The sequence below is a fragment of the Limulus polyphemus genome, unplaced genomic scaffold (genome assembly GCF_000517525.1).
Source record: "Limulus polyphemus unplaced genomic scaffold, Limulus_polyphemus-2.1.2 Scaffold1580, whole genome shotgun sequence".
Taxonomy (NCBI): Eukaryota; Metazoa; Arthropoda; class Merostomata; order Xiphosura; family Limulidae; genus Limulus; species Limulus polyphemus.
In genome coordinates, this window is record NW_013667190.1 from 143,284 (window position 1) to 168,934 (window position 25,651).

The 25,651-nt window shown below is 33.3% G+C and overlaps 1 protein-coding gene across 5 annotated transcripts in view; it reads left to right on the forward strand.

Moving 5' to 3' along the window:
* Positions 1–25,425, forward strand: part of LOC106464178 (polyhomeotic-like protein 3) — a 115,733-nt gene extending 90,308 nt beyond the window's left edge. For 4 of the 5 annotated variants that reach the window (XM_013924299.2, XM_022391873.1, XM_013924300.2 and 1 more), the window contains 5 exons: positions 2,624–2,714; positions 6,391–6,482; positions 14,051–14,272; positions 17,908–18,121; positions 19,539–25,425. In XM_013924299.2, coding sequence (XP_013779753.1) covers positions 2,624–2,714; positions 6,391–6,482; positions 14,051–14,272; positions 17,908–18,105 — 603 coding nt within the window. In that variant the 3' untranslated portion in view covers positions 18,106–18,121; positions 19,539–25,425. Of the gene's footprint in view, positions 1–2,623; positions 2,715–6,390; positions 6,483–14,050; positions 14,273–17,907; positions 18,526–19,538 lie in introns of those variants that run through there. The other variant, XM_022391872.1, reaches the window with a different exon arrangement.
* Positions 25,426–25,651: the final 226 nt, after the last annotated feature.

Consider the following 25,651-nt stretch of genomic DNA (forward strand, 5'->3'; position numbering starts at 1 on the left):
TCAGCTGCAATTGACCATTTAAACGTTAAATGTGCCAAAAGTGGAACAAGTAGCTCTACTTTGGAGAACGTGTGTTTACACTGTCAGGTAATCAGAAAGAAACGGACCTATTTCTCATTGCTCAACAGATCAAAGAAGCCTGGAACATTATCTATCCAGCCCTGATTTAGTGTGGCTGTAAGAAGTGTTGCCGCACAAATACCATGGATGGTTCAGAAGACAACGTCCACTGAGATGACGCTGCTACAATAGATAACGAAGATGAAAATGATGTCCTCGGTGATACCATTTATGGTGACAAGGACAGTGATTTGAACCTAGAATTTTATAGTTTCAATGAAAACAATTTGTAGTTTTGAATATCAAATGAAATGTAGCAACAAGTAGTTTATATTTCTAAACTTTTCAAAGTTTGAATGTAAATAAATCTTAAAAATCATAAGATTTAATCTCTTGATCATTTTACTTCAAAAATCATGTTTAAAGATGAATGAAAACAGGAGACAATTCTCATTTATGCCTTGGAAACAGAGAATTACTAAGACATACCATTGAAACGCAACATTTCTAGTAAGAATGCATTAGCATTCACAATGCATGTTGGAACAACATAGTCTGGTATGGCTGAAAAAAATATATTTTGATTTTGTACCATATTTTATATGCACCCTAACTTCTAGATAAATTTTTACTGTAAAAGATGTGTACTGTATTCTGAAAATTACAGTAAACTATTTTCTTCTTAGTTACCACATTATAAACTCTCACTATTGGTTTGTGTTACTATTATTATTTTTTTATATGTAAGTTCTTAGGTTACTTGATTTTACAAGTGTATATAGATTATGCCCTTTAATATGAAATTTGAATAAGTAGTTTTTCTCTAGCTTTAGAAACCTGTTTTACTCAAATTTAAAGCAGTTTTATGAAAATATCTAAAAAATACCTTATTTTATGCTCAGATCTTTCCAGTTTTATTATGTGTGTTCATGGTAGTTATTAAAATCTTATAAAAGCAGCATTTAATGCATCAGTAAAATAAAAAGTGTTTTCATTAATACAACCAACAAACAAAATGAAGTCCTTTCTTTTAGAATGATAAACTTAAACCTATTCATCAAGAAAGTTATATTTTAAGAGTTTTTTTAAGAAGTTATCAACTGAACAATTTATCTTACAGAGACAGGAAAACTAAGATATCTAGTCATGGTTAGTAAGAATGTAGAACAACAATGTAGAAGAATGTTTTAAGAAGTTATCAACTGAACAATTTATCTTACAAAGACAGGAAAACTAAGATATCTAGTCATGGTTAGTAAGAATGTAGAACAACAATGTAGAAGAATGTTTTAAGAAGTTATCAACTGAACAATTTATCTTACAAAGACAGGAAAACTAAGATATCTAGTCATGGTTAGTAAGAATGTAGAACAACAACAACAACTTAAAGGAAATAATAAAACACACAGCTATTGAGCAAATATTGACCTTGTAGTAAACTGTGGTTTAGAAGACTAAAAATCCTGGTTTATTTTCCATTATCAATTCAAATTATTGATAATGCACAGAAAATATATTTTAGAATATGGCATATAATATTCACAAAATTTAACTGCCAGCATATGCTTAATAGTTATTAACTTTTTTGTTAAAATTATATCTGTATGTAAAATTGGCTACTATAAGGTGCTTCTTCAGAAACATCTTGATCCCTTTGCTTTCCTTTATTTACAGATAATTGATATTTAACTTTACGTGTTACGTGAGGTATTGCACTTGACTCTTTGCTAAGTACATGTCCATTTGTAGACAAAAACTATTTTAGGGCTACTCAACTACTCATTAAAATATATTATGTTATCACTTACAGAAATCATGATTAAATGCCCTATAAACACCTCGTTTCAAAGCTCATTTTGAATTTTTTGTATTTGTGTATTGTATGTAATTAATTGGTATTTAATGAACAGGGAGGTGTTAAGTATATGTAAGTATAAATGATAATGTATAAGGTTATATACATATCATCTAGTTTTGGGGATGGAAAAATATTGTATATCTACTGAAAAATTTAAAAGTCAATAACACTTTACTTTTAGTCTCATAGTGGGTCAGAAGTAAGTTTATGGGTTTACAGTGCTAATATTCGGAGTTTGATTCCCTGTGGTGGACAAAATGCAGACATCTCATTGCATAGCTTTATTTATGCAAAAAGCAAAGAAATGAACAATTTGCTTTTAAGCATAGTTTTTAAACCAATGAGAAAAGTACAATTTATAGTGTTTTTTGTTGCTTTACTTTTGGAGTATGTGTTGGAAACAGCTGCATTTTATTCTCTGATGAAATGTTATAGATGTCATTTACTCCTGACTTATCACATAATTATAGCCACAATGTGTGACACCTAAAAATATAGTATTTCAGGTAGTCGACTGATAGCTCAGAGATAATAAGTGACATCTTGAAAAAGACAATACTGTTTGTTGTAAAGGGTCAAGATTTCCTTAAGTTTTTGAAAAAGTAATACTGTTTGTTGAATTTCATGTGATTTATTTATTGTGTTTGTCATGACTGTATTGTAATACCAGTTCAAAATTTAACAACTTAAAATTGTAATTTCTAGGTGAGCAGATCGGTTCTAACAGCCTCATCTCAAGCTAAACAAGTTTTATCAGGAAAACCAGTGTTGACTGGTGTCACTCCATCACTTAAAGGTTTGTTTTGCAGATTTAAGTTATATATAAGATTTAGTGTTTTGTCATACACTAAATTCTAAATATTATTTTTATGTATTAAAGTATTTTGTTTTGTCATACACAAAAATTACTGTTATTTTCAGTGATGTACAACTTTATTGCCCAGCATATTTATATATATCCATTTATATTAGGTTATTTATTAAGAAAAATTCTTGCTTACTTAAAGTTGAAGCTTTCAACATGGTGTTCAAAAATTTTATAAGCTATTGTAAAATCTAACATATGCAAAGCTTATTGAAAAAAAAGTACTGAATAGCATTGCAAAGAATAAAGCTGCATGTTCATTGCCATGTTTTCATGAATCCATGTGTGGGACTCAATTAAAATAAGTGCTTGATGAAAAGTAAATATATACAAGTGCATGCTAGAGGGGTAATAGCACTGGCTATAATAGCCTAGGTATCCCTCTCTCCACTCAAAACACCGGAGTCTTTGTTGCAGCAATGTTGTTGCACAGACTAAAGTAGGGTGGCCACCCCGTGTTTGATTCCATGACTTTTATATCCCACGATGAACACCATAACCACTAAGTTACTGAAATGCTTAGTACATAAAAGTATTAGTGACATTTTTTATATCAAAAGATAAGCCTGTCACTTGTGTTTGCTCCCTTTACTATTTTTTGTAATATAGAATATAACACCTAGGAACTTGATTTAGCACTGATATTTTTACGAGCCACGAACAATCACTACACAGGTTTAAGGAATTATGTTGCTGGCTGGTACACAGAGTAATCTGAACTTATTTTAAACATAAATAAATGTTGGTCTGCATTGAAAAAATACAGGAGTTTATAGTAACATTGAAATCAATTAAAATATTTTGGATGGAGCTTCTGATATTAGCCAGTCTTATTTGATGGCACAAGTTAGTTTTTTGTAATGCTACATTACATCTGTGCTTGGAGAAATAAGTTGTTGGAAACAATCATCATATATTAAGAGTATATTAATTTAAAAGAAAAAGTTGTGAAAACTCAATTTGTAACAAAAATTGATGGATAGGTGTGCTCTAATATCAAACTATATTAGAAACAACTATTCAAGTCATTTTGAGTTTTATCATTCTGTTTCCACAATATTGGTAGTTACAAGGTTCTTCAATTTTGTATTTATATAAAAGCTCAAATAGTTTAGAAATTTCCTATCCAAAATATTTTCAGTGGAAGTACGTGTACTGCTTAGCACAATATAAGCACTGTTCAATGAATGGCATTATATCAGTTGTGCTCCTCACATTATCAAAATTATTTTAATTTAAATGCCTGTTTGTGAAAGATAATAATATTCATTTCTGAATACTGTTGTCTGTGAAATACACATTTAAAATCATCAGTGTATTAGTCACCTTTTTTGTCACATGAAGAAATATTTGAAGTTTTATGTGATTCTGAATTTTCTCATTTAAACATGAGTTCTTAACTAGCTGTACAGTTTGCAGTTTCCATTTCATCTATGTCTGAGATAATTGACTTGCTGAGTGAAGGCAGACTTACGCTATATAGTAGTAAGAGAAGTAAAGAAATATATTGTTATTTATAGTTTACAGTAAGTACAGTAAAATAATTCCACATAGTTCAGCATATGGGCATAAGACTTAAATATAAAACTCATTTTAATTGCGTGATAGTGACAGAGTTTATATTATTTATTTGAATAGTTTTAACATTTACATTGCATAGAGTGATTAATTTTTGTAGTGTAACTTATGTTTTTATAGAGGGATTTATATGCTTTTTAAATCTAGTATTTTAATGAAATTTTAAAAGAACTCTAGTCCTTTGTAATACAAGTTTTGAGTGAATACAATGTGCTTGTACTTTTGTAAATCATACAGTAATATCAAAAAGTTTTTGGGTCCTAGAAAATAGATAATTAATTCTTGGAAAGGTTGTGAAACTTTCTTATTGGGAAATTGTATGAATCCTGTAGTTATTTTGCTTCAATCCATTTGACAAGCCTTTTAGACAATTACAGAATTTGTTTCCATCATTATTTGTTACACATTTTGCACTGTTGCTGCAATATGGTTATTTTATTTGTATTTTTGTAAATTTTAATATCAGAATACGCATATAGAAATTTTCAGAATTAAAATGATTGTGCAATTTTTTATGTGTCTTTAGCTGAAATATGTTTTTTAAAAAAGTATTATTTGGTCCCTGAAGAAAATTTTGCTCTTTATACAGACGGAGAATAGTAAATGTGTTAAACAATTTACTATTAAGTGTATATATATGTCAGCTAGAGGAATTTCTTGTTGTTTAGCTGATAGATTTATAAAGATAATAGTGATAGAACCTTTTTCAATGCCATTGTGTTAAACATTTCAAAGCTAATAAAGGAGTGAGTATTAAGAATTTAAGCTATTGCTTGTAAACCTCACAAATAATGGTTTGAAAATGAAAACTTAAAGAAAACAAAAAAACTTTGCATTTCTCAAAAATCTGAAATTTTGTTTTGCGTGCAGGAAAGAACTATTTAGAAATGGTTATGGCATTGCATTGATATCATTTCTTGAATGGGAGAAAAGTAACTGTGTACTGCATGGAGATTTTATGCAATTTTGGCTTTCCACAAAAGGAAAAAAGTAAACGTTTTATAAGCTGGGTTTTGTGTCTTGGTCGTTTCCAGGACTAGTTTTTTTTCACTGTTGATGGTTTGATATGTGATTATACTATGTGTTTCTACCTTTGTACATGTACTGTCAATTTATTTATTGTTCTGAATATAAGCAGGTTTCACATAACACATGGTCCAGAAAACTGTCATATTGATCATGTTTCAAGTTACCTTTGTTTCTTTGTTGTTCTCAAAGAAGGCAATACCTGTTACTACATGTGGAGAACATTGGTTAATATGACATTACCTAAGAATGTCAACAACAATGTCCTTCAGCAGTTGTAATAAAAATGACCAATTATGTGGGTAATGCATGTCATTCTAGTAAAATGCAAGTTATTTTGGAAACTAAGGAACCTGACATTTGGTTAGTCTGAAATTTCTTCTTCAACTAGTCAGTCTAATCTAGGACTTGATCTTGTCCAGTATCATTATTTCAGTTAAGTAAGAGTTTTAGTTACTCTTTATAATTGATATATTGAAAACATCTCTTGTTATTTAGTGCAGCTATTTGATTGCTTGAACACATATTCTGTTCACATGACTATACCACAAAGGTAATGAGTTGCATAAATCTACATCTTTATTTCCTTCAGACATTTTGAATGTATATAATTCAAACTTGAGAGAAACAATTTCCATCTAATTAATATACCAGTATCCAAGTGGTATGGCACATTCTGCTGCCTTGATTGTACTAACATAGTGACACATGTTGTTAACCATGAGCAGGTGAAGATGGTCAAGTTGAATCTTTGGTGCAAAAGCTTTTTTCCAGGCTACAGTGTAAAGCCTTCTTGATCATGTATACTTAGTATGTATTACATTAATATATTAAAAACTGAATATATTCATTGCATGTAAGACTTTTTTTTTTTATTATACTTTCCTCTGATTTCCTAATTTTATTCCAATGAATCATTTGCTATTTATTTACGACATTAATTTTGCCTTTTTTGAAGTACCTAACTGATTATATCTAGGAGATTTCATTCCTTGTTTCACAGGAAAAGTAGGAAAAAGGAAGCGAGGTCGAAAAGCATGGAAAAAATGGAGAAAGCAAAGTGAAAAAACAACTTACAAAGCTATTAGTAGCTGGGTAAGTGTAGGTGTATTTTTATTACCCTTGTTCAACAAACTGAGTAAAGAAATATTTGTTTAACCATTGTCTGTGTGTATTTTTTCAGAGTGACCACAAATTTGGATAAGTCAGGATTTGAAAAATGTGATAAAAAAATTCCTGGAAAACTGTGCCCTCCTTTTTATTTCTGGACCTGTATGTGCACCCAAATCTGTTACTTAGTTCTGCCAATTATTGGTGTATTATAACATAACCTTGGTCACACACTGTTATGCTATTCTGATATGGTATCTTACCTCCTCTCACACTTATAACTATTTTTTATTCATTGCTGCTTTCTATATGGAAAAATGTTTTCACATGCCAAAAAACTTGATCTCCCACTTACCCAACGATTAACATGGTTCACTGCGTCTTCGCATGCAAATCATCATGTGACTCCCTCTTTTTGATTCTACCAAATTATCACTTCTCATTATACAGTTGTTTAGTGCAGATGTTTTCAATTGTGCTCTTTTCACACATTGATTTCTTGTTTTTTGGGTGAAGTAGTGCTATACTATTTATTATTATTTTGCTATATTTGGTTCTCTGTTTTTGTTTTTGCCACAATAACTTACCTTTGTTAGTTAATTTTTTTTTTATCTTTTCAAACTTTTCATAGTCGATTGTGAATTCTGATGTTCATGTTATGACTTCTGATTCTCTTCCCACTACTTTGAATGTTGTTAAACAGGCTTTGGGTCAGGGGATCTCAGCTGAGGATTTTTCAGCCATCATTTGTCAGGTGATTTATCTTTATATGAGTCGATCTTCTTCGGGTTCCTTCTATATCGTCTGAACCTGTTTATGATGAGGAGGATTTTAACATCCTTTTTCCTCCACCTCATTATGCGTGCCTTATCAATCCTCCCCTGTGGAATCTGCCAGGCCTTCCTTAGCTTTTTGGATATGATTTCTCAGGTGTGTGTGTGTGCCATTTTATCTCTTTCCCCAGTTTTTTATGATCATATTCCTTCCTTGTTACATGACGTACAGTCATTAGAGTACCGTGTTTCCGCTCCTTCACCTGACATCAGGTTACATGCTGAACATTTTGTTTTTTAGTTGAGGGCTGGAGCTAGCATGCCTCATCCTTGATGGGCTTCTGATCATTATGTTTTGACTTATCATCAGGCCAATTAACCTTTTGTCAACTCCCAACAGTTGTAGTTACTTTTGCCAGTGTGAGGGGGCAGACCCTGAGAATCCTATCCATTTGTTCCAAGCCCATTTTTCCTGACTTCATCTTATCCTTACTGCTGTTCTATGGTATTTGTCTTCCATACACCTGCTTTCAGAGTCATTCTACTGTTCCCCTGAGTGGTTTTTGGAAGATACCCATTGCCTCCATTTTGGCAAGATTGTCCTCCTCAGCCCTATCACTTCACACATTGTTTCTTTTCTTTGCTGTTGGGACCTACTTGGGAGATATATTGTTCTGTCCCAAGTTCATCTCCCTTCCTCATATCTTCAGGACCTACGGATGGCTCCTTTTTTCCATTGGTCTGTCTTTGGAGATATTCCTGAGTCTTTAGAGTCATGTGTGGAGTCTATGAGACAACACTCAACCGTTTCTTCTTTGGTTGCCTATTTGTCTCACCCTGCTACCGTGCCTGTTTCCCATTCTGCTCCCTCCTGTTTTTTATCAGCTCTTACCACTATGGGTTCGATGTTTAGTCAGGTGTCTTGACGTCAGGTTCACTGCCGGCAGCAGTTTCGGTGACTGTCAGGTGGTTTCCAGCCCGGTGGAGCACGTTTGGCCAATTTTGTTCACATGTGGTGAGAGTTCATTCCTAATCCATTGATGATCTAGGTTTTATCAGATGGACTTTTTACCTATTTCCTTTCCCCTTTTCCTTTGTCTCCTGTACGTATAGACTTCCTGTTACCTCGGGATCCCATACCAGTCTGTGTCAATCTGAGGCTTTTCAGACTCTTCTATCCAGTGTGCTATTGAGCCTGTCAGCCAGCATTCCCCAGGTTTTTACTCAAGGTTTTTGTCACCCCCAAGAAAACTGGGGACTGGTGTCCTTTGATCGATCTGTTCAGTTTCTGGATTTTCCCTGCTTTACCATGGAATCCTTTCTCACACTTTCTCCATATTCCTATTTTGCATTAGTCCCATTGCTACCTTCAGTTTGTTCACTACAGGGTTGTGTATCAGTTTCATGCTTTGTCTTTCAGGCTTGCTTCAGCACTCTATATCTTTTGTCAGGTGATCAAAGCCTTTGCCTGACTTATGCATGCTCGACTGGATGATTGGTTCCTGTTAGTGTTGAGTCTTCTCAACACATTCGTTTGCTATTGACCGAAGCAGATCAAGTTGGTTGGATTCTCAAGCTAGAGAAGTCTTTCCTGATGCCTACCCAATATCTTGTTCACTTCGGTGTGTTTTTCAATATGTACCCTCAATCGAGCCCAACCTTCTCCACTTCATCTCCATTTGATGGAGCTTTCAGTTCTCCATGCCCTTTCTGCACATGAGATTCTATTGCTGTTGAGGACTTAGGCAACTATGAAAGGCCTTATCCCCTTGGGTCGGGCACATATGCATTCTTTTTTTTTAGTGGACATTGCACAACCAATGGAATCTTACTCAGAATTTCTTGGACTCCACAGTTACCTTTCCTTCTTCCATTACAGACAATCTTCATTGGTAGTTGGACAAAGACAATGTGACGATTGGGGTACAACTTCCTCCATCCTGTCTGGATTTGCATCTGTTTGCTGATGCTTCTCTCCATGGTTGAGGGGTGTGGGTTCAATCAGTGATCTTGGAGTGAAATGTCATACCATATCAACATCTTGGAGCTTCTGGCAGTATGACATGCTTTGGATCATTTCCTTTCTATTGCATGGAACCAACTTGTCATGATCCACTCGGACAATTCCACGGTTGTAGTCTATATCAATCAACATCTCATTGTGTGTCATGTTCCATGTGCTTTCAATTTTGTGGCCAATTGTCTTTCCCAACTCAATCAGGTTTATCCCATGGAGTGGTCCCTTGACCCTCGAGTTTTCCAATGATTCTGCAATCGTTGGAGTACTCCTTATCTGAATGCTTTTGCCACTTTCCTCAACACCAAGTTACTCCTTTTATGATCTTTAATTCCTCATCTTCTGGCCTTGGCAGTGGATGCTTTCAGTCAGGACTGGACCAACCAGTATCTTTATGTCTACCCTCCCATCCAACTCCTTCCCAGGGTGATTTCAGTCATCCATTCCACTTCTGATGGTCCTTCTGATTACTCCTTACTAACTGGCACAACCTTGGTTTCTTTGTCTCCTTCATCTCCAAACTAACCCCCAATACCTCTTCTCAATCTATCCCTCCTCTGTCAGCCTCCATCATTTGGTCCCTTTGAAGGAGATCTGGATTGTCAGTGCATGTTACTTCCCTTTTAACATGGACCATTTCATCCTTCCTCCACAAAAGTAAAACAACGTAAGTTGAACATCTTTCGCCATTGGTCTTTGAGTCAGGGTCTTTCCCCCTTCTCAACTTACTGTTCCTCTTCTTACGGAGTTCCTCACCTGGCTGTTTGATCATGGAGCTTAAGTCTCTTCCATAGCTGGTTATAGAGGAGCACTATCCAACACCTTCCATTTTTCAGGTACTGTATGGTAATTTCTTCTCCTACTGCTTCCCTTTTATTATATTCTTTCCAGATTTGTCAATCTCTTTGTCAAGCAGTTCTTCCAGACAGGAATGTCAGTATTGTTCTTCACTGCCTTACTCTCCCTCCTTTTAAACTTTTATCTTTATGTTCCCTAAATCACCTATCCCTTAAAACTTATTTCCTACTCCTTTTAGCCTGTAGGTGTCATCAGAGTGATATCTTAGCCATTAACGTTTCATGTACCCTATTCCATTCCACATTTTCTCCTTTATCCAGATTGATCTTTCCTGCCTAAAACTTTAACACCTCGTGAGGGACATTCTTCCGTTTTACTGATTTCCCACCTTTATTCCTGGTCTGATCCGGATAGGCTTTTATGTATCATTCCTGCTCTTCATTGTTATATTGCTCGCACAGCCTCTTTCCGTGGTTCCTTTCCCTGCCTTTTCAATCCCTGGCAACTTTTTTCTTTACAAGACCTTTGTCCCTCTACTCTTACAGGTTGGGTTCATTTAACATCCTTGTTTCCTTCATCCTGCAAGCTGTTCCAGGTGTTGTTGCATCAGATCAGACACCTAACCTTTTCCTTGGTGTCTCATCTCCATCATTTGTTGGAAGAAATTCTTCAGTCGGATATGTGGACTACACCTCATACATTCATCTATCACTACCTGCATCTGGTGGCTATTTCTTCCTTGTCTGGGTATCTCCTTCTGCTTGTTGCCATTTTCCCGAATGACTGGCTGTGGTTATGGATTTGTGCACATGTGACCTGTTGGATGGATCGGTTTATTAAGTATATCCTTCCATTCTGGTCAACTTGAGGTGATGACATTGTTGACCCTCTTCCTACCATGGTTCGGAAGATGTATGGCTGATGGCACTTGGTTTGGACTGTAGTTGACTGGCTGCTTATGGTCCAATAAGCTCTAGCCATTCTACACTATGGGGTACATCCTTTTTTAGTTTTAGTTTTTTTTGATATATGCACCTCCTACTTTCCACCTGTGTATGCAACACCTGCTTCCATACTGGGTGAAGAGTATATCTGGTACATAAGTGGTGCAGTACATGTGTTCCCTTCCCAACAGGGGTCACACTTCAACGGTGTTCTTTGGGCATTTTTAAATGATACTTCTCTATATCCCTTGCACCAATCCTCCCACATTGAAGAAGGAGGTGACAGGAGGTAAGATACCGTATCGGAATTTATTATTTTCCTATACTGAAAATATAATTCCTCTCACCCTTCTTCCTCACTTAAAACTGGTGCTTCCTTTCTGCCTAATCTCAAAGTGATAATTTGGTAGAATTGAAAAAGAGGGAGTCACATGCGTCAGGAGGGTGTGTCACACTCCTATTGGTGGAGGGGTGTCATATGATGATTTACATGAGAAGAGGCAGCGAACCATGCTAATTGTTTGGTAAGTGGTAGTTCAAGGCTTGTGGTATGTAAAAAAAGTTTTGCATACAGAGGACAGCACTAAACGATAATAGTTATAAGCATGAGAGGAAGTATGAACCTATCGGAAATATATAAGTTTAGTGTAGGAAATAATAACTTTTATCAGGTAATAATCATCTACATCAGTATATTATTTTATGATATGTTACATCAAATCTTATTTTGTAAATAAAAAAAGTCAGTGTTTTTTGTACATCATTAAGCTGTAATGTCCATGTTTGTAGATCTTTTTTTTTTGTGTGTACCAAAAGCCTGAAGTATATGCTAAGGTTTTTATTACTTTTATAAGCAGGTTACAAATCAGAGTGGTGTTAATCAAATATCCACTACCGGCACTTGTGTTTAAAATTTTTTAAATTATAATAAATAATTAAAAACAACGTTTTATATTTACACAATAAAAACTTTATTGAAGCTGTATGGCTTCCACTTTAAAATATCTCTACAAGTACATGTTTCGACGTGATCTACGTGGTGTTAATTAGATAGAAATATGTGGAAAAAGACTGAATTGTCAGTGTGAAGTCTGGAAAGTCAAGAAAAATTTTTTTGAAAGAATGATGTAAACACTCTATTAATAAAAGCTTTTAAAATTTGATAAAGTAGGAAGATTAACAACAGTTGTTATTGTTGTTAGTACACAGTCAGCTGTAATTTTTTTATAAATTAATTGAATGATTTTTAAAGTCTTTTAATTATTGATTTATAATTTTATTTTTCTGCTGAGAAGAGATTTGTTCTACCCACACACTGAACATGTGCCCAAATAACTGCTACTTTTACATGATGTTGTAGTCTCATCATTAAGGTTAGTTGACTTTTATCTGTTGATCTGGAATAAGTACTCTGTGGAAGCTAAAGATAACCATGGCTATATTTATTGCACTATCAACACTGTTGACAACATACATTCAGTCCTGCAGTAGTGTGGCTGCATTAGGAAACAACAAGACTACAGTAGATAGTAGAACATACTCAATGCTGCAGTAGTGTGATCACAATAGTAAATAGCATGACTACAACAGATAGTAGAACATACTTAATGCTGCAGTATTATGATCATTTTAATAAACAATATGATTACAACAGATAGTAGAACATACTTAATTCTGCAGTAATATGAACATTTTAGTAAACAGTATGACTATAACAGATAGAAGCACATACTTAATGCTGTAGTACAATGACCACCATAGTAAATAGTGTGACTACAACAGATAAAAGAACATACTTAAAGCTGTAGCATTATGTTCACCATAGTAAACAATGACTACAAAAGATAATAGAACAATGCTACAGTATTAATGACCACCACAATAAACAATAGGACTATAACAGGTAGTAGAACATTATGATCTGCTTGATAAAAACAAACTTAACAGTTTTATATATGTAATATTAAAACAGTACAATAATAAGTATAATAAGTAACACTCTTAATGCTAGAGTAGTGTGACTATCATAATGTATAACATGAACATTCTTGACATCTTGCATGCTTGGGTAAATAACAAGAAATATTTTTGACAGCTTCATACATAACACTGAAATAGCATGAATTATTGTAGTAAACAATGCAGCTATGAAAGACAGTTTCACAAATTCTACTGAATCGACTTTACCACCACCGTAACCTGCAAGTTCTGACAACTGGAAGTTAACTAAGAGTGTGCTTGCTACAGAATATCTAGTATAAGCTTTAAACACTGTGCTGATGTTTCATAGCAACAGTATTAAGTTGAGTGCAATTAGATGACAAAGAGCATTTGCTCAAAACATTAGACCCGGCATGGCCAGGTGGTTAGGGCAATTGACTCGTAATCTTAATGTTGTGTGTTTGAACTCCTGTCACACCAAATATGCTCACCCTTTCAGCCATGGGGGCATTAAAATGTGATGGTCAGTCCCATTATTCATTGGTAGCCCAAGAGTTGGCAGTGGGTGGTGACTAGCTGCCTTCCTTCTAGTCTTTCATTGGTACATTAGGGATGGGTAGCGCAGATAGCCCTTGTGTAGCTTTGTGCGAAATTCAAACCAAACCTCAAAACATAGTAATAATTAATTTCAGCTATGTTTTAATGCATTTTTACAACTATAGTTAAATATGTTGAATAGCTCAATTGATTATATAATTATATGTAGAAAGTTTCTTGATCCACATGTGTTTTTAGTATATTTAAGGTACAGTTTCTAGAAGAGTATAAAGTACCCTAATTTAACTTTGAAATTTTAAATGTCATTTATGTTTTATGCTAACAGAAGAAGTCACTGATTATATGAAAAAGAAAAGATGCCAAGTAGAAAGGAAACTTATAGTTTGTTTTTCTGTTATCCTATTCATTCCAACTGAATAAACCAGGTGTCTGGATTTGCTTGAGTGTAAGCTGTTTGTATTTATTGGAAACTTTTTCTATTTAACAAGAAATGAGTAACTTACTGGTATTTGCCATTTTAAGAACCAAGGAGATGAAGTTAGTGCCATGGATTCTCAGATAGGAAATGAAGAGTTAACAAAGCAGGTGACTCAAATGGAGGAAACAGAAGGAGAAACAACAGACACACCTTCAGGACCAGAGAGTTCTGTGTCTCCAAACACACCTTCCAGTCATCGGGAAGAGATGGAGGTTGAGACTCAAGAGATTGGTGCAACCCCAAATAAAAATCCACTGAAATGGACGGTAAGAAACATTAAAAATGGTGAGGTTCTAAGACAATAACTTGCCTCTTGACACAAAAATGCTATTTTTGTTGTACATCTGCCTGTGAAGTTTGTATGCCATTAGCCTTGAGCTAATTCCCACCTAAATTCATGTGTTTAACGTGAACTGTGCTGGTGACATAACCTCCATGCACAATCACTCTCCCTATGCACTTGCACTCCTTATAATTTCATTATTCTCCTCAGCATTAAATGGAACAGGCATGTTGAAATTTCTTGTACAGTTTGGTGAGATTTGTGTTTGTTCATGGAACTTTGGTTTTGTTTCAAAAGTGTTGATTCTTATCTTGTATTTTCAAATGATGGTGACTTCTGCTTAGTCCTTAGTGAGTGATGATGCTACACACACTGGCCCTATTTGTGCTATAGCCTCTGGAGGGTTGTTGACTGTTAGAGATGTTGCAACCTTTGTTCAATGTGCCATGGATTATGACATGCTTATTGGGCCTCCTATTCCTGTCCTTTCAGCCAGTGTTCTTTCTCCTTGGTCTTGAATGGCCTGTTGTTCTTTGAAGTTAATTTATTTTCTTCTTGTAGTGTATTATCATTTGAGAAATTATCTTAACCTTCCAATCTGTTTATGGATATCATTCTCAGATATGTTCTTTTCCATATCTTTCACCCATGTCCTTTAATATTGGCTGTTCTTTACTCCATGAACCCAAATCTTGGGGCTGCTTTGTTTTTCCTCCTTTTCTTGTTATTAGAGTGTATGCTGTTTCCTTTCTCTTAACAGTTTCTCACTCAGACCCGCAATCCTTATCCTCTTTGTGTTTGTGACTTTTGTCCTAAATTATAGACACTTTTACCTTTCCTTTGGTATCTAGTTGGCCTGCTTGAAGAATGGGCACCTTGCCTTTTGTTTTACTGTCTGGTTCCCCATTTTTGCATCTTCATCTTTTTCACACCACCCTCCTATATTCCCGTTACTCCCTCCTTTTGTCTGAGGCACTTCATTACGCTCCAGAGAAGATTTCTGAAGTGATTTCTTCTCTTCTTTTTGCTAATTTAGCTTGTTCTACTTTCCTTCTGCTCTGTTCCTTCTTACCTTGTTACCCTGCTGTTGGGTTGAGTTGTATTCCTCTTTATTGTATACCTTCCTCCTCTTCGTAAAAATGGTTTTCATTGGGTTCCTATTCTTCACTTAGAAGTCTTTGATGGTGTTCATTTCTCACTGTAGACCTAGATTGATGTTGCATGACTTCTGTACTCATTATTTTCCCATGTTTTTCTACTTTATCTACCTTACCCTTTTACTCCTGTTCCTTGTCTAGATAAGTCTATTCCTACCCTTCCCATTCCAGGTTCCAGGCCTTCCTCTTTTTCTTGTCCTTCCACTACCTATGATCTGGTTCATTACTCTTCCTGTAATTTCTATCCTGTCATTTCAGGCCCTGTGGGTATCCATTGCTTCCTTTTTGCCAGCTGTTGGCCTCTGTTTCTGCCAACAAATGAATTTCATGTTTTTTTTTCATGGTCTTTATTTGCATACTTCTCTTCTCTGTGCTCTTCTTACCATTTCCTTTTCTCCTCCCTCTGACCCTGTCTATGATCGTTTTCACCCAATCTGTGGTTGGTCATGGTCAATGTGTTGGACACCTTGCCTACACATCCATATTGCCCCATCATCCAGACATTTCTATGTTCTGTCCATCAGATTCACATCTTCCAATTCCTTGTTCTTCCCTTCACCATAGCATCAGCCTCTTTCCTTTTACCCCTACTTGATTGGTCTATCAACTCCTCCGGTTGATGTATTATTCCCTGGATGTGAATACTTACAGGCTGTTTCGCATTTCTTTTGCATCCAATTTGTCACCTTTCTCATTCTTTTGCTTCCTATTTTTGCTGGCCTTTGGATATGATTCTTCAGGCAAGCATGTAAACAACTCCTCATACGTTCATAACTCATTATCTTCACCATCCGACCTTTTCATCTCCCGCAGAATTTTGACTCCCACCAGTTGCTATACTTCAGTCAATCCTCTGTCTTTGATATGCATAAGTATGTTTCCTTTTCATTTTTCTTTCTTTCCATCAAACAGGATCCATCCAGGTTGCTGGTGTTGCCTCCCAGGGTTTGCTTATTTCCCAAAATCTGCATTGAGCCAAGATAACGGAAAGTGTTCAGCTCATTAACCTTGTCTTCTAGGGCATACTGCAAGATGGTGTGTTCTGCAAGGCTCCATAAAAGCACACCCATGGGAGAACATAGATCAACCATGGTTTACTCTTTGCCTGAGATGACAGGAAGGAAGAAACGGGGATGGGCATAATGTGATCTTGACCAACCGAGCATCTGAACACAAGTGGCCAGCGAGCCAATATATGTAGTGTGGTAAGGGTGTGATCAGAGTGTGTGGTGTGTGTGCTCACCTCAACTCTACTGGACAGACTCTAGCTGCAGGAAGACACATTAGTGGCCCTACTTCTCACCTTACTGTGCAAGGCCCAATCTATGAGGATTCTTCATAGTCTATCACCCCCAATGTCCAGGAACTGAAAAGTGGAAAGGGTCTCCTGTGCTCCATTTGAAAAGGATGGGGGAAAAGCCCCCAGATCCACATCGGACCATCAACCGGAAAAGTCTTTAACTGGAGCCAGTGAAATGTGTGACCATGACACTCTATTTTTAAAAGAAGGCAAGTGAGAGTCAAAGAAGTAAGCAGTCACTTCCCTGGTGCTGGGTTTTTCCATGATAGTCCATGGAATTGATATGGTTTGGATCAAACAGTTGAGTAAACTTGTATACCATGAGGATATCTCAAGTGGTCTCTACCATTTGGTGTCACACTCCATGGGCTTGCTCTTCGGGCACTTTCTGAAGGGAGCTCATCTACATTTAATTTTTGGACCAGCTCCTCCACCACTTCAACTTAGCAATCTAGCATTTCTGTGCTTGGAAGTTATCATCACAGAATTTAACATTATCCTAATCTGAAAATGTATTTCCAACTGATACTAACCTCTACACACATATTCCCACCTGTCTACCCCACTTTTAGTGCACATTTTTTTTTCTTATCTTGTCTAAGAATGAAGTTATCATGAGTGCAAGTACATAGGGGGAGTTACTACACATGGAGGTTGTGTTATCCTCCTATTGGTGATGACATTATCATGCACCAGCACAGCCCACATTAAACACATGAATTTAGATGGGATTTAGCTCAAGGCTAGTGGCATGTAAATCTCGTAGGCAGACACATGAGGGAAATAACATTTCCGTTAGTGGAGCTGAGTATCTGTTGGAAATACATTTTCAGGTTAGGAATATTTTAATGTTGTAGCAACTTATTCTGCCTTACTCAATAAAGAAGTTTTATAGGTTAAAGTTTTTTATTTCTATTGTACTTGAAACCTAAAAGAGATATTCACATGGAAGTATCATCACTGTATAGATATGAAATTTGTGACCTATGAGAACAACTTGAATTCTTTCTTCAAATTGTAAATGTAATTAAAAAATGCAACTTCTTTCTTCTTAAAGTTTATAAATTGAGTAAATTAATTAATACTTACAGCTTCATTTAAAACAAAAAATTTTTGTTATTTAATGAATTAAAAACTAATGGACTGTTGATGATGAAACAGGTTCTAGAAGTGTACGAGTATATCCGTGGGCTTCCTGGCTGTTCTGCTTATGCAGAAGAATTTCGTTCTCAAGAGATTGATGGTCAAGCTCTCCTACTGCTCAAAGAGGACCATTTAATGTCTACAATGTGTATGAAGCTTGGTCCAGCTTTGAAGATTTGTGCTCGCATCAACACATTAAAGGATGAAATACCATGAAAACTGATAATTACTGGTATTTGTATTACACTAGGCATTGTTATGAATTGTGCTGGCTCTTAAGTTTGACAGAATTATGTTATACATTATACTGTTGTGCAGCTGTAGCATTTTTAAGTAGCATTTGTTCATTTGTCACTTATAAACATAGCTTTTGTTATTTTTGGTCAGTGGATAAGTTATTCATATGTTTGAGTATGGACTTAGATATAGATTGTTGCAGCATGAATTTTGTTCATATACAGTCATGGAATATCAAGTATCAATATTATTGTAATCTTTTGTAAGTTTGAAAATGTGTTTTTCTTTCTTTATATGTTGATGGATTATTGTTATATCCTATCCTAGTTTTCAATTTGGTAAGTTATATTGGTTATTGTATCATATTGCAGTACAGGTGTGTGTGTGTGTGCTTTTATTTTCTGTTTTTCATTAAGTAATATGATTATTTTAATGTTTTATTAAGAATAGAAATTTTTTACATAATAAGTTTCATCAAATTATTTTTCATTCACTTTTCTCTCTCTCTTAAATCTATATTGGTTCATTGACAGTAGCACAAGAGAGTGGCCCTAAGTAATGTCCTGCTAACACCTCAGTAAACAATTATTTTGTGGTAATATCTGCTTACGTCACTGTTGAAATTCTTACCTAGGTAGTCTACATATTACATATCATCGTATATTTTGTTAATTAATATGTGTAATCTGACAGTGATTTTGAATTCTTTGTGTTGTTTTTTAATGTTTATTTTTTATCATGAAACTTGCTCTTCTATTGATCATACAGTTTTCCTTTGACATTTTCCAGTAACAGTTTACATCTATTGATCATACAGTTTTCCTTTGACATTTTCCAGTAACAGTTTACATCTATTGATCATACAGTTTTCCTTTGACATTTTCCAGTAACAGTTTACAAACCAAATCTATTTACTCTAATCTTTTCTGTTTTTTACTGTTGTCTGTTTTTGTGTATTTTCTCTTATCACAAGTTGTTAACCTAATTGAAACCTTGTAGCAGTTAGTTTGTCTATCTGTTCCTTCAGGCATCATTGCTCATTATGTTTGTATCTATATTGAAATTTTTGATATAACAAGTTGTATTTAGTACCATTAGAACTGGGATTTTGTGCTGTATAATATTTAAAATCTGCTAAAATCCACTTTGGGGAAAAGGTTTTATATGCAAATTAGCTAAAGTAACTTTTTTGAAAAATGTTTTCTTGCATATGCTGAAATACAAGATTGGTTATTGACTTGATAAGCCTGAAATCATGAATTGTTTTGAAATTGTAAACATAGATTAATTTTTTTGAAAAAATGTATACCTTGCCTTTAGAAATTTCAAGAACAAATAATGGTAGTAAAGCTGTGAAATCAAAATATACTAAGTTCGTTTTTTTTTCTTTTTTTTTTTTTTTATCTTTGTAGCTCTGCACGAATCAAGAAGGAGAATATAAAGAAATGAAAGGGATAAGAAGGGTGGTGCTGGCTTTTTATCGTCTAGTATTTTGGTTTAAATAATTCAAAAAGAAGGGTAATCTTGTGTAAGTTACAAGGCTTTTTATGTCCTTGTTGGGTCACTTGACTGAATCCATATTGAAAAACTAATTAACTTCCTGGATGGATTTTTCCATTTTTAAACAGCAAGCAAAATGGCTGTGATTTATTTCAAAGCATAACATAATTAAACTTTCTTGTAACAAACCAGGCAGTATAAACCAGACTTAAGTGTTGTAATCATTATTTTGATTGTTACAATGGGAATTAGAATAATGATAGAGATTTTAACTTTTTTATAATAGTTTTATTTAATAACCCAACACTTCTGCATGTTACTTAATTGCAATACAATAATAATACTATGAAAATGGTTATGTACTGACTGAGGGTGCATTATGTATTTAGTGAGTAAAAATTGAAAAATATTATTATGTCAAATAAATAATTTTAGTGTTACCTGCAGTGTATGATTCCACAAGAGAAATTTTATGGTTTACTGATCTAGCTTTGCCAAATAGGTAAACTTTGCTCAAGTTACCAAGGTTGATGATATCATCAAGAGGGCTTAGAGATCTATAATTGATCAAAACTAAACTTTGAGAATGAATTTATGATAATCTATAAGCATGTCAAGTTTCATCAAGATTGTATGTTATCTTCACATATTTTTATCTTTGTTTTGGAATCCACCACTCCTGACATTGCACCCAATCTTGAAGTCCCATGTGGAATAGGGTTAATTAGATAATTTGCATATAAATGTTATTCCCTAAAGTGGATTTTGGATATGTTACAGAGATCAAAATTCTGGTTCTATTGTTATCAAAAGCAACTTGATAATTTTTTTCCTTGTTTTCTCTTCCATGGCCATATTTGTTAATGATAGTTCATAGACTGTTTTAAAATTTTGCAGAACTGTATGTTTTTCACTAATAATACTTCTGCTTGCTTATTTTTGTATCTCTTAGAATCTTTAACAATCATAGAAGAGTTAAGCTATTTTTTTGTGATTTTAGTGACAAATGTTAGCTAATTCTGTAGGTGTCTGTAATTTCTGTTTGAATTTTGTATCTAGCTTCTTTTTTGTTAGATAGAGATTTCCTCTCAATGGTATACAATTTTTTTCTTCAATGAAATATTAATTTTTTTTAAGTTTACTAATCACCTATGAAGTTTTTTGCAATTTGAAATTCAACTTTTTATATGTACCTACATAACTTTTTTTGAAACTGAAAGCCAGTTTTTTTTTGTATATCCCTTTGTTTTTACAAGAATGTAGAGCCATCATTTTCTTACAGATGATTTGCTGCAATTCCAGGTATGGTATCAATATTTTGTACATCACCAAATGTGTAAAAATCCTTTAGATTGGACATTTCAATTAAGAATTCATTCAAAAAAATGGATGATTCTTAGATTTGGAAGTTTCAAGAATCTGTTTTAAAAGAATTTTGTTGCTCTGTGAAAAATGTGTACCTTCATCAACTTGATTGTTCAGTTGTTTGTAATCCAATGACAACAGTTGTTGCTTCATGTTTTCATTTAAAAGGTTATTCTATTGGTTTGTGTTTAATTCTTTTGAATGGGGATTACTTTTAGATATAAAGATTGTTTTTGATATCAGTAGAACATGAGAGACCAGGCTGAAGATATCATATAATGGTATCTTTTACCTAAGAACTTTTAAAACCTCTTGTACATTATAACTAATTTTGCCCATTTCACAAGATTGTTGAAATAGGTTATTTCACGTGCTCTGCTTCTTTTCTTCCTTTGTAAATATTTATATTCAAGCTGTGATGATTGCAAAGCAGATTGTCACAACTGAAATTACCATATAAAAAATAAAAGCAAGCTTGGAACAAGTATTACTTTTGTATCTCCTAGAATCTTTAACAGTCATAGAAGAGTTGAGCTATTTTTTGTGATTTTAGTGATATATGAAACTTACATTATACTCAGTTACTAGGCATGACAAATTTTAGCTAATTCTGTGAGTGTCTGTAACTTCTGTATGAATTTTGTATCTGGCTTCTTTTTTATTAGATAGATATATCCTCTTAATGGTATAGAGTTTTTTTTCAATGAAATGTTAATTTTTTGGAAGTTTACTATTCATTTTCTTGTTCTATATTTTAATGAATTGAAGTAGTTAAAGAACCTGGGTTTAAATGAAACAGTGGAAGGTTAGATTTATCATTTTATGTAAAATATATGGATCACATGTCAGTGGGAAACTATTATTTGTCACTAGGTTTTGAAATGCGAGTTATGGAAGCAGGTGTATAGGATTGTTATAGAAATTCCAGTATGTGGTTGTGGACAAAAAAAAAACTTTTATTTTTAGTAATTCAGAAATGACCTATTCTTCAAAGTTCGCTTGTAAAACGATAGTTTAATATGGTGTGAGAAGAGTGATTTGATTTGGGTTATTCAGTTATGAATAATCATGCTGAGTTATATTTGTCAAAATGATTAACGTTTATGCTCGAAAGAGTTCCAGTGCACCTGTATGTCACGAAATCAAAATATTTGATTTTTCTTTTGAAAGAAATCTTTTAGATTCATCATATTTACATAAAAATATTTTTAACTACCAGTACATGAATTCCAAATAATTATGGTGTACAGTTAGCTGTATACTTGTTTAATTTATGAATATACAGTTAGTTTCATGATACTATGGTTTATGAAAGGGTAAGCATAAGTATTAATTACTTAGTAAGCAAAAGTAGAGTGTGTGTATATTCAGTATGTTTTTTTGTATATCAGGTAAGTTCAAAAGTGTATGTGGTGACTCGGGCTTAAAAAGCAGATATGAATGATAGATTTTAGAAAGGTTAATTTAGAAACATTCTCAAATGATATTTGTTTCTGTATTAATATACAATATAAAATCTTTATCTTATATTTTATATTTGCTTGTTTAAAAATTAATTTTTTTTGCAAAAGATATATATATATATTTTTTATGTTGGGCAAAGCTCCAGCAGTGGTTGAATGTTGAGTAGTTTTGGAAGTTGGACTTGTGGACCATCAAGTGTACTTCATTACAAATATATGTCCTTTAGCTAATGAGAGATTAACTAAGTGTGGATTTTGGTAGTGTAATAAAATGAGTAACAATTTTATACAACTCTTATTAAATCGTACAAACTATTGTTAAACCTTGAGTAGGATAATACAGCAGTAACTGGTAGTAATAGTAACACACAACCAGTTAAACTAATGCTCGTTTTTTTGTTTGTTTCTTTTTCAGTTATTTTCCCCATACCAATAACTGTTTTTTATTATTAGTAGTATTAATGTTTCTTATAAATGTTTTCTGGTTAAGATAATTGACTTGTATACATGATGTATGTTCATAAGTTTAGATAACTTCTGTATATTAGTTATTACTTATGATAGAAAACATGCTTTTGACATTCAGTAAAAAAATGTGGATCCCAGTGATTAGCTCATGAAGACTTAAAAGAATAATGGCCAGGTCCTTGCTATATGGATATCAATAACATATAAGTGAATTCATTCACATGTGCTAACCCTAAGAGAAGCAACTAACTCTGGAATTACAAAACAGTTTTCTTTGTTGTGTAAATTTTAGGGGTATAAGATAATCGTGACTCAAAAGGAAAAGCGAACTGCTGCCTATGGTAACATCTTACTGTAAGACCAGAGTGTGATTGACTAGATCACTTAGAGCATCCTCCTGTTATTGTAATGTATATTTCTATTATTGAAGCTGTCTTGAGAATTCCCAGGAAACTTATATAGACAGAATATATTGTAATATTGCCTGGGTTGGTTTTGTTTATAGATGTTGAAAGGTCATTTAATAGTATAAATTGCATGCAGCAGGTAACAATATATTTTATCCATTATGCTGTATTGCTGCTATCTGTTAATTATAATACCAATATCTGACAGAGATGCATTTTTTAATGTTTTTTGTGGTGGAGAACTTTAGATTTACAACATGAAAAGCAAAATTAAAAAATTATTTGCATCTACTGACATAAAACTAGTAGAGGATTTTACTGTAAATTGCTGATAGTACTGAACAACCAGTAAAAAACTTCTGTTAAATTGATAAAATAATTTAAATTTTAAGTAATTTAGTGTTACTAGCAGATGAAAGTTAATGAATCTAGGTAAATAAGAATACTTTATTAATGTGTAGGATAGGATGGTAACTGTGGAAAGATGCTAAGAAAAATTTGATTTTATGAAACTGTTTTATCAGTAGATGTAGCTTTTTTGCCAAATGTTGGTTTGTTATTTTTGATAAAATGAATTGTTTAACTTTTATATGCAATATGTATGAGATAAAAGATGTAAAGGTAAAATGGTAAGTAAGAGATTTGGTAAGGAGTTTATTAATTAATATTCTCTACTCTGTTTTTGCAATTATGGTATGCTAAATGAAAAACATAAATTAGACAGGTAATCTAAATAAAAAGAGATATATTTATAAATTAAATATGTTAGTTATTCAATGGTATAAGATAGAGTTTTGAAATATATTTCTTAAATATTAGCTTTATTGTTGTTGAAAGGCACTTATATGATGTTACATACTGAAATAAATTTGTGCAAAAGTTGTAATACAGGTAAAACTGAATTTTTAAAGTGACATGTTAAATTATATTCAATATTTTATGCATACTAAAGTTGCAACTGAGCATTCTTTAACTATAAGAATGATGATGTTTTGTTAGTCTGTATATAAAATCCAGAAGTAAAAGAAAAAGTATGTGACTTGTTTGTACTTGTACTTCTTGACAATCACATGTAATGCTCGGATTAGTGTCTTGTAAACTACAATTTTGAAGGAATGCCTGAAAAATCCAGGGTTTTAATCATGTTTTCTACACATGCAGCCACTTGTTGATTTAAATCAGTGTTGTATAGTTTGTATGTTTACATGTATTTCAGAGCTTTGTTAAAAAAGATTGTCTTTCAATTTCCAGTTGCACATTTTAATGTGTGAACTCAATATCACATTTATTACAATTTGTTTATATATATGTATATATTATATATATATTTTTTTTATATTCTAGTCAAAAATTATATACTAGATGTGCTTATTCATTTACTATTATTGGCTGAAGTAAATGTGACTAGACTATCTTTAGGTTATTATCAGGAAAAAATATTTATATGTGGCAGAACTATCTTGGAAGTAGTTATCATGTGGAAATTTGTGTGTGAATTATATGTAATAGGACAGGATTACCTGGGAAGTGGTTATCAAGAGGATAGGACCATCTTGGAAGTAATTATCAGGTGGAAATTTTCGTTTGCATTACATGTGGTATGACAAGATTATCTGGGAAGTGGTTATCAGGAGGAACTCTTCATTTGAATTACATGTGATAAGACAGGACCATTTTGGAAGAGTTTATTAGGTGGCAATTTTCATTTGAATAATATGTGACAGGACAAAACTATTTGGGAAGTGGTTTTTCAAGAGGAAATCTTTATTTGGATTACATAGGATATCTTTAAGTAGATTTTAAAAAACCTCTTTGGAATTATTTTAACATATTACACATCATTGAATTAATTAGTCTGTTTTATTTGTAATATTTTCTTGGTATAAACTCCATTCATTTATTAAAGTTCAAATCAAAATAATGTTTAAGAGAATGCTTGCCAAGTGCAGTATGTTGTCAAAGTTGCTTTTTGTTACATTTAAATGTACCATGAATAGCACTGTTGTTTAAATCTTCACAGGGTTACCTTGTGTCAAACTTTTATAATTCATTGGTTTTCAAGTTGAGAAGTAAAATAAAATCTAAGGTTTGTCAGACTGTGTGTTTGCTTTTTGTTATTGTATACAACTGTTTGAATTATTGTGAAAAACCTAAATTGTCAACATATTATCTCAAAGTTTCATTAATAATGTGTTTAAAATCAATAGTATAATCAGATATAACAAACAAGATACCTTATATAGATTTTTAAAATTTTTATTGAGATTTTAATGTCTGATTTTTTTACAGTAGAAATACTATTTTTGCATATTATTGAAACAA